Source organism: Geotrypetes seraphini, chromosome 1, assembly GCF_902459505.1.
Source record: "Geotrypetes seraphini chromosome 1, aGeoSer1.1, whole genome shotgun sequence".
In the NCBI taxonomy this organism is placed as follows: Eukaryota; Metazoa; Chordata; class Amphibia; order Gymnophiona; family Dermophiidae; genus Geotrypetes; species Geotrypetes seraphini.
In genome coordinates this window covers 252,413,954-252,424,592 of record NC_047084.1, presented here as the reverse complement: position 1 = coordinate 252,424,592, position 10,639 = coordinate 252,413,954, and the positions used below count along the sequence as shown (strand labels likewise).

Here is a 10,639-nt window from a genome sequence, read left to right as displayed (position 1 = left end):
CTTTACAGAGGCTCAGCGTTCCCTAGCCAGAATCTGGAGTGACCCTGATCTCAGGTTTGACTTTCAACCATGATTGATCGGTATGGAGCCTTTAGATTATAATTTACATGTAGACAAGCATAGGAAGAGAAAATAGCAGGGTTGCACTTAGAATTAAAGGGCTCTATATTTTCTAAGCTGTGTTAATATGCATTAATGGGTGTTAATTAAAGCACTTAGTTGATAAATAGACCCCACTCAGAATAATGCAGCTTGGGTATATTACATGAGTTAAATCACATCAATATACCATACATAATGTTCATTAATGCGTAAATTGAAGACATGGACTAGTAGAAAACTAATTAAAGGGTAAAAAAGTAGTTCATCTATTCTTTCTTTTTCCCTCATGTCATGTTGAAGCTGCAGTTGGAAGCCAGCCTAAAAAAGCATCCTGCCAGTAAGTTAGAGCTGGTGTCTGCATGGTTAATCTTTGCAACCTGTCTCTTTGCCGGGAAGCTGGGGGTTCTGACTTTTTCATTCTCGGGAATGCACTGTAGGTGTTACCGCTGAAATCCTACCCACCGGCAAGTGGGATTCTGCTGACGTCTGCTTGCAAATCATCTGTATAAAAAGGATCGAAATCTTTAATTACTGAGGGAAATGCAAAAATACATAGGTACCCGGGAGGAAAATTGAAAGAAAAACACTGCTTTGTGCTGAGGCAGCAGGTTCCAGTGATTCTTAAAGCACCTACTTCCTGGGTAAGGCAAAGACCGTTTATCATAGAATGAGAACATCTCGTTTGCATATATTCGTTTACATTGAGGGATTACATTTTACATTTACAGAGATTATCATGCATGTGAACTTTGCTATTAAAAACTAATCTCTTCACTTCAGTGCGAAAAGTTTGGAATTGAAAGTGTTTTGGCAGTCTCCAATTCCACAATTTTTAATTCCTATACTGGTACAGCTTTTTACACTTTCATAAAGAGTTTGGCTTGATTTTTTTTTTTTTTTCATTTTGGACATGTACATTTTTTTCTCATTTGGTAACATTGTCCTAAAATCAGATTTTTTTTCCTTATTTTCATGTAATGTGTTTTAGGTATTAAACATTTAACCAGTATGGCTGCAGGAAATAAGTTAAACAGCTTGTCACAAGAATTGGATTCTACAAATTCATCTGTTCCCTCTTCAGCAATGAGTCCCACCCATACATCAGCTCTGGGTCTCATACAGGCTCCAACTGCAGGTCCAATACTGGCTCCAGCTCTGGGTCCTGTTCCAACTCTTGAGCAGGAGAAAAAACCTCTGGAGGAAAAAATAAACTTCAATATAATCCATAACCGCCCACAGAAAAATGCTGAAATTCTCAGCAGCCAGTATGGCATCAATGTTTTCTTGGCTGGACTCTTAATGATATTTGCTTGTGCTATACATGCTGTTGGATTAACTGAGGGAGACCTACTGTCCTACTTGATCACATTAATGTTGATTCAGCTCATCTGGATGCTGTGGTATGTTTTCAGAAGTTATTCCCAGAGAAGATTAAACAAGGAGAAAGATACTCATGCAGGAGCACGATGGTTAAGGTGTAAGTAAACACATTTCTAAACTGACTAATCTTACTGGAATTGGAGATCATGTTTCTCCTGTATTCAAATAACTTTCCTAGAATCCCTTCTGTGTCTGGACATAGCAAGAAATTATCCTAATGGTCTAATGTGGGACATTTGCTCTTTAACCAGGCTTTCGCTGGCTATTATCCTTCTTGCCCCTACTACACTGTGCTTCAGTCCAGGGCTTTGCTGTTCTACACTGAAAAATCTCTCTTAGGCTGCCTCTCTGCGTTCAAAATCATTTTTATTCCCTGTTGAAATTCATGTTCAAAATCATCTTTATTCCTTTCCCTTTGATCTTCAGGAATTCTATTATCATTTCGATTCAAGTTATGGCAGGGTCTGGTATTAATCTTGCCCTTCCATTTCAGTACATATCACCTGTCTTTTTTTTCTCTCTCTCCCTGTCTCTTAATTGTAATATAATTTTTTGACGACATTGAAATATTTTAGGACACATGAAAGATGCTATAAAAACCTATATCACTGTATTTGAGACAAGTGAACCATTTTGTGCTTACAAATGTTTGTATATAATTATTTACTGCATAAAGCTTATTAGGGATGCATATTCATTAGCATGCATTTGATTTGTTAACATGCATTAAAATATCTAGTGAGTGCCCAATAGATTTAACATAGACAAATTAACAGGTATACAGTTAATTTTCATATGTTAGAAAATTCTAATAGCTACAATTTTAAAACACCCTCCCCCCACTTACGTTTTGCGAAGCCTCATTAGGCTTTTTTTATCACTGGCTATTAGCTCCGATGCTCATAGAATTCCTATGTGTGTCGGAGCTAATACTGCCACGGCTGGCGATAAAAATACCTAATATGGCTTCATAAAAGGGGAGGGGGTAAAAAATTGTAGCCATTAGAATGCTTCGTAAAGGGGGGGGAAGTAACATAATTAAACACATGTTTAAACAAGCTGGAAAAAGTCCAAAAACTGATAAATGTCTGAAAAATCAGAACATGAACTAAAAATGTTTTGCTTGCCACTCCCTATTCTTCACTGTAACTCGGAATTTAATTGCGGGCAGAGTGTAGAGCAGTACTGTACAATCAAAATGCACATAGGAATGCAAGTCACAGAGAAGCAGCTTAGGTAAGGGTAGTTACGTAATAACCCCCCCCCCACACACACACACACAGTACTTGCTTTCCCATGCTCTGATTTAAAACAGACTAAGCAGTCCTGGTTTCAGAAAAGTGCTAAAACACAAAAAAAGAGGCAAACGTACTGCAAAATGTGAGAAGCAAAATACAGGAACTAGCAGCATTGATATTTTTTCCCTCAGGACCTGCTTGTTGGGTGCTGCGCCTGTATTTTGCTTTAGAAAACTCCTGCCAGTCTGGACAACAGCTAAACGACTCTGTACTGGAATATAATTTAAGTGATAAGTGTCATATAAATAATCAATCGCAGAGTAAATATTCAGTCAATGGTGATCAGCAGTTTTAAAGCCACTTAAAACCATGAGCTGAATTAACCCCCTGATGTTACTATGTAACATGATTTTTGTTCCTGGACAGTAACGCCCGGATTCTCTAACTGACGCCAAAGTTGGCAGCCACCTGAAAAGGAAAGGGATAGTAAATATGACCAAGAATATTATAATGCCTCTATATCGCTCCATGGTGCAACCTCACTTTGAATATTGCAGTCAATTCTGGATGCTGTATCTCAAAAAAGATATATCAGAATTAGAAAAGGTTCAAAGAAGAGCAACCAAAATAATAAAGGGTATGGAACTCCTCTTGAATGAAGAAAGGCTAAAGAGGTTAGGGATCTTCATCTTGGAAAAGTAAATCAATTTTTTTTTCCTCGTTAAAAATTATGAAGATTAGGGGTCACTCAATGAAGTTACATGGAAATATCTTTAAAACAAAGAGGAGGAAATGTTTTTTTCACTGAACGTATAGTTAAGCTCTGGAACTTGTTGCCAGAAGATGTAACAGTGATTAGTATAGATTTGGACAAGTTCTTGGAGGAAAAATTCATAGTCTCCTATTGAGACAGACATGGGGGAAGCCACTGCATGTCCTGGGATTGGTAGCATGGAATGTTGTTACTACGTGGGTGTGATGGGGTGTATATCCCGTCCCTGGGCAGCAGAGGGAAGTCTCGGCAACAGAAGGAGCTCATTTGTGTATAAATGCTGCAAAACACCTGGGAGCTCTCTACTCATGTTGAGTGGAAAAGAGAGCTGAAAAAGCGAAGTTACTTACCTGTAACGTAAGTTCTCCATGGATAGCAGGATAAGTCAGCCACACTTTTGGTGGCGTCATCTATGTTCCCAAATCGGAATTGCTCTTCCAGAGCTCAGGTGAGGCTTTTGGGAGCCTCATCTGAGCATGTGCAGGTAGCCCTATATATACCTGTGCTGGCCCTCACTAATCCAGTGATTCCCCTATCTTGAGTCTTATTGCCCCGTCACCCATAGGGGAGGAGGAGGGTCAGTGTGGCTGACGTATCCTGCTGTCCACGGAGAACTCCCATTACAGGTAAGTAACGTTGCTTTCTCCATGGACAAGCAGTCTAAGTCAGCCCCTTTTTTGGTGACTCTCCAGGTGTGGGGTGCAGAGGGTCCCCTGTGTCCCCGCTACCTTGCTGGGTAGGTTGAGGCTGCATGAATGTCAGGTGAGGGACAGAGACAAAAACCCTAATTACTAAGACCAGTCAGAGGTTATGTGTTGTAAACAATAGGAACTTTGTTTTGGTCCTTAGAACTGGACCAATACTTTTTTTTAAAAATCTACCAACGTGGTAGAGTATGTATCTCAATAACATACTTGTATCAGTTAGAGAAATGGGCAGAGCAATGGCAGATGAAGTTCAACGTGGAGAAATGCAAAGTAATGCATTTAGGTAGTAAGAATAAGGAATACGAGTATAGAATGTCAGGCGCAACTCTGGGTAAGAGCGAACAAGAAAAGGACCTGGGTGTACTGATAGATAGGACCCTGAAGCCATCGGCACAATGCGCGGCAGCGGCAAAGAAAGCAAACAGAATGTTAGGCATGATAAAGAAAGGAATCACGAGTAGATCGGAGAAAGTCATAATGCCGCTTTATAGAGCAATGGTCAGACCACACTTGGAATACTGTGTCCAACATTGGTCTCCCAACCTAAAGAAGGATATAAAACTGTTGGAGAGGGTGCAGAGACGAGCAACGAAGTTAATAAGAGGTATGGAGAACTTGGAATATGAGGAACGACTCAAGAAACTGGGACTGTTCTCCCTTGAGAAGAGGAGGCTGCGAGGGGACATGATCGAGACGTTCAAAATGCTGAAAGGCATCGATAAAATAGAGCAGGAAAATAAATTATTTACATTGTCCAACGCGACACGGACAAGAGGACATGGTTTGAAGCTAAGGGGGGACTAGTCCAGGACAAATGTCAGGAAGTACTGTTTTACGCAGCGAGTGGTAGACGCCTGGAATGCTCTCCCAAAGGAGGTTATTAAGGAATCCACTGTGCTGGGATTCAAAGGCAAATTAGATACACATCTCCTTATGAGAGGCATAGAGGGATATGGGTGACTAAAACTACATCAGGTGTATACCTGACTGGGCCTCCGCGTGTGCGGATCGCCGGACTCGATGGACCATGGGTCTGATCCGGAGATGGCAGTTCTTATGTTCTTATGTTCTTAACAGATAGCAATTGTAGCAAATATATCACCAACGTGGTGTTTCAGTAACACTTTTTTTTTTTGGATCACTGTGCAAAAACGAACTGTGCAAACTGCAAATTGTGCCAACATGGCAAAATATAAGCTGTCTAACAATCTCTTCTATCTGATTCAGATTAATAGTCCTGTTCAGCTAGTCCAGGTACTGGTGCCATTTGTTGTGTCTGTTTTGGCCACCATTCGTAGTACTTTGAGACCAAAGTCATTGGAGGTCTGCAGCGGGCGATCCAGGCAATAGTGTCTGGTGAAGGTGTGTGGGGTAGACCATGTGGCTGCTCTGCAAATGTCCTGAAGTGGTGTGTTGCTGAGGTTTGCCAATGTTGCAGCCATGGCTCTTAGTTGGTGTGCTATGGTCTTTCCCTCAAGGGACACTCCCTCTTGCTCGTAGCAGGAGGCAATGCAGTTTGCAATCCAGTTGGACATAGTGCGTTTCCCCACTGGTGTTCCTGGCTTTTTGGGGGTCGAAGGAGACGAAGAGTTGTATTGCCTTTCACCAGGGTTGCGTTCGTTGAATGTATAGGCGAAGGGCATGGGTGCAATTCAAGGTGTGTAGGAGTTGTTCTGTGCTGTTGATATGTGGTCCCGGACAGAAGGAGGGGAGCACTATCGATTGGTTTATGTGAAAAGGTGAGACTACCTTTGGTAGGAACTTTGGGTGAGTTCTCAGTATTATGTGATCATGAAGGATCTATGTGTATGGTGGGTATGTCACCAGGGCCTATAGCTTGCTGATGCGTCTTGCTGATGTGATGGCAATGAGAAAGACTGCTTTCCAGGTGAGGAATTTGATTGGCGCGTCCTCCAATGGCTCGAAGGGGTGCGCTGTTAACCTGTGGAGTATGATGCCCAGATCCTTTATTACTAATCTTCTGAGACTTAACTAGTATACACAGTTGTGTAAAGCTTAGAGAATCTAAAACTATTTTTGAAAGCTAAGGGGCTCATAATCGAAACTCCCTCCCCCAACAAAAACATCTAAAAAGTGGCCTAAATGGGTACTTGGACGCTCAAAAAGCCTGATCGTCCAAGTACCCATAATCAAAGCTGGTTTAAAACCAGCTTAGGCCTTTCCCCTGCCTCTAAAAGTATAGAGTGAAAAGAGGCGTTTTTAGAGGAGGGGAAAGGGCGGGAGTTGGGCCGACCTAGACATAGGCGTACAGCAGGTATAACCAAAAGTTTAGGCAGATTGCCTAGTCGGCACGTATACGTTTTAACTTAGACCAAGTCAAAACAGGTATAAGTGCTGAAAAAGGGGCCGCTAAGCTGATGGCGCGATCAGCTCAGCAGCCTGGAAACCTACCCACCCCTAACCGCTACCATCAGGGCAGGAGAGATGCCTCATCTCCCCTGCCGCAATAGCGATACCACCAAGTGCCGCCAAACGCGGCACTTGGGATTGCTAAAGCAGCAGGAGAGATGACCCATCTTTTCTGCTGCGATCCACCCATCCCCCCGATCCAATCGGGCCAGGAGAGAGCCCAAGCCCTCCTGGCCCCACTGACAATGATTGGGCCAGGAGAGAGCCCAAGCCCTCCTGGCTCTGCCAACAATGATCGGGACGAGAGAGCCCAAGCCCTCCTGGCCCTGCCGACAATGATCAGGCCAGGAGAGAGCCCAAGCCCTCCTGGCCCTGCCGATCCGCGATCCCCCGCTCCCTGCTGACTACGATCGGGGCAAGAGGGAGCCCAAGCCCTCTTGCCCCGGTGATCCGTGACCTCCCTGCCGATTACAATCGGGATTATGATCGAGCCAGGAGGGAGCCCAAGCCCTCCTGCACAGGTGATCACCCTATCCCCCACCCCCACTAAGATCTGGACAGGAGGGATCCCAGGCCCTCCTGCCTCGATGTAACCCCCCATGACCGCCCCTCTGAACCCCTGATTGGCCCGCCGAAAAACTCCCCCCACCCGCCGACCCGTGAGAACCCCCCCCACAGACCCAGCGATCCCACCCCAGACACTCCCTCGTACCTGAAAAATGTTGGCTGGACGGATCCATCCGGCAGACCAGCCATCCCTCGAATGGCTGGTCTTGGGGCCTGATTGGCCCAGGCTGCTCAAACCCCACCTACAGGTGGGGCCTGAGGCACCTGGGCCAACCGGAATTGGCCCAGTAGCCTTAGTTCCCTCCTGTGGGTGGGGTTTGAGCCGCCTGGGCCAATCAGGCCCTAAGGCCAGCCATTCGAGGGATGGCTGGCGTGCCGGATGGATGGGCTTGGGACCCATCTGTCTGGCCAACATTTTTCAGGTACGGGGAAGGGGGGTGTCTAGGGTGTTGCTTTTGACAGACACCGGTTACAGAATCCAGCTTTTAGGCATAGGATTGGCTCTTCCTTCGCCTAAAAGCTCTAGTGTTGGGCATTTGGGATTTAGGCTGTTTTTGGTTGATTATATGTTGTTAATGTAGATGTAGTGGTGGTCTGGGCGTTTAAACAGCTGAACGTAGAGGCAGGCCAGTATCAAAAAAACTTTCTTTTTGGATGTTTGTGTAGGGTTTTTTTTTGATAATGGACATTTTCCTGCTTCTACTTTCAACGTTTAAGGCCTTAGGCCAAAAGGGGACTTAGACGTTTTTTTTATTATGCCCCTCCACATATTCTTTTGAAAACTGAAGGTCTAAAACTTACAGTTCAGTGTGTCGGGTGGCAGGGGGCAGGCAGGGAGGAAGGAAGAAAAAGTTGGACTCATGGAGGGACAGAGAGAGATGTTGGTTGGGGGAAGAAATGAGATCTGGAGGAGAGGAAGCATATAGTAGGCTGAAAGAAGTGAAGAAATATTGGATGCACAGTCAGAAGAAGAAAGTGCAACCAGAGGCTCATGAAATCACCAGACAACAAAGGTAGGAAAAATGATTTTATTTTCAATTTAGTGATCAAAATGTGTCTGTTTTGAGAATTTATATCTGCTGTCTATATTTTGAACTAAACTGCAATAGTGTTTTTTAGCGCAGGGAGCTTATGAGCGTCGAGAACAGCGCGGGGCATTTAGTGCAGATCCCTGCGCTAAAAACCACTTTTGCGGTTTAGTAAAAAGGGAGGGGGTTTATTTGTCTATTTTTGTATAGTTGTTACTGAGATGACATTGCATAAAGTCATCTGCCTTGACCTCTTTGAAAAAGCCCTGGAATATAAATGATAATTAACATTTTCTCTGCGTACAGTGTGCTTTGTGTTTTTTAAAATTTTATTGTTGGTAGATCATTTTGACTTGGTCATTTTAAAATTAGCTCACAAGCCCAAAAAGTGTGGGCATCCCTGGAGTAGTTATCGCAAACTGTGTGCCGCGGCACACCAGGTGTGTGCCTCCTGAGATTTAAGGTGTGCCACGACACACTGGTGAGGAGGAGAGTATTTCACGCTGGCTGACTACCTACAGGACGTGTCTCTCGTAGCGAGAGGCACATCCTGTAGGAAATCAGCTGGCGCAGATGACTCTCCTCCTGGTCGGCTTCTCTCCTCCTCTCCCTGCACCTCCCGGATCTCTCCACTGAAATGGATCGCAGCCAGATGGGCTTCAGCACACTTCCAGGTGCCTTCTGGCTGGGGCACTGGATTTAGTGTGCCGCCGGCTGGAAAGTTTGCGAGACACTGGTTTAGAGAATAGTACTTGCGCCCAGCAACCATGCCTAACTTTAGGCGTGGTCATTTGCACCAACAAAAATGTGGTGCAAATACCCATGCCTACATTTAGGCACGGATGCCCACATTCTGTAACTGTCCACATAACTTAAAGGCATGCCCCCGCCCTGTTCATTTCTGCACCTCCTTTTTTGACTCATGCATAAATTTAGGCACACCACCTGTAATTGATTCTAATTAGCACCAATAAGTGCTTGTTAAAACCTCAGTTATTAGCACTAATTATCTTGTTATTTAATTAATTGTAAATCAGATACACACCCAAATTTTTACATGCAATTTTAAGAGTTTTTTTAAAAAATAGAATGGGGGGGGGGGAGTCTCTGTTTTAAATGAAGGACATGCAATGGATATAAAGGTTTATTTGAAAATTTTCATAATATTAACATGTCGATTAATTTTATTATTAGGTGGTATAACTTTATTTGCGGTGATTACTTTACTTCTGGACTCCTTCAAAATTGGATACTTTGTTGGCTATTCAGAGTGTGTATCAGTTACTGAAAGTGTGTTCCCAGTCACCCATACAGTGCATACGCTTTTACAGGTAGGGCCGTGGTTTTTTTTCTATTTTTACGGAATGTGAATAACCTTTCCACTTCTGCATTATGAGGGAAGTTCTATAACGGTATCAGATAGGAGTCTGTTCTATAAAGGAAAGTAGGTATCTACTTAACATAACCCAATCATACACGGCTCTTTAATTAAAAAAAAAAATTTTCAGCAGTAGAATTATATATTCAATCTCAACAGCAATCTACTACTATAAAAATTTCAATTTTATATATACTGTATATCTTACAACTCTCATAGCGCCTCAGCGATATAATCCTTATCTGCTCAAAAGCTCATTGCCGATAGGGATTTAAACATCCGTTCGTCACCAGCCCTCATTCATTCATCTTCTTATAATGATTTTTTCTTTCTTGATATAAATTCAATGCAAATTCAAATCATATCTTCAACTTTAACTTCTCTTCACAATCTTATGAATCTGGTCCCATGTGTATGTGCCATTATTTTCATGTGCAGATTCTTTTCAATATGACCTCCTTAATGTGCTGGCTACTTAGCATAACCAACACATGTGCACATTTATGCTTAGACATGATCTCTTATACCAGCCATAGAGCTGGTGCACATGATCACGCCTAAGTGATGAAGACACACATGCCTTGTAGCAGTGCTTCTCAACCCATTCTCAGGGCATACCCTGTCAGTCAGGTTTTCAGGATATCCACAGTCAATACGTTTGAGATAGATATGCCTGCACTGCCTCCCTGATATGCAACTGTAACTCATGCATATTGATTGTGGATATCCTGATAACTTGGCTGGCTGGGTGTGCCCCGAGGACAGGGTTGAGAGCCATTGCCTTATAGTATTAGATAAAGTATGTGTGTACCTGTGAGTTTCTCTCACAGTCCTCTCACTGATACACTTATCTGTCAAATACATACTATACAAAATAATAGACCAAATTCTATAAATGGTGCTGAAAAATTGGCAACCACAAGACAAAAAGAAGGAGATCTGTTTTCCATGATAACAATAGTCCCTGGATTTTGGGGGGGAGGGGGGTGTCCGGCAGGAGGGATTGGGCACCCTCCTGCCAGTTTAGTTTCAGGGGTAGGGGAGTGGGGTATTCTGGCAGGAGGGATTGGGCACCTTCCTGCCGGTTTTGTTCGGGG

At 43.4% G+C, this 10,639-nt stretch overlaps 1 protein-coding gene across 1 annotated transcript in view; it reads left to right on the top strand.

Moving 5' to 3' along the window:
• Positions 1 to 1,110: 1,110 nt before the first annotated feature.
• The window catches only part of OTOP1 (otopetrin 1), a 60,003-nt gene continuing 50,474 nt past the window's right edge, over positions 1,111 to 10,639 (top strand). The window contains exons 1-2 of the mRNA XM_033959489.1: positions 1,111 to 1,579; positions 9,359 to 9,495. Of these exons, the coding sequence (XP_033815380.1) occupies positions 1,111 to 1,579; positions 9,359 to 9,495 (606 nt within the window). The remainder of the gene's footprint in view (positions 1,580 to 9,358; positions 9,496 to 10,639) is intronic.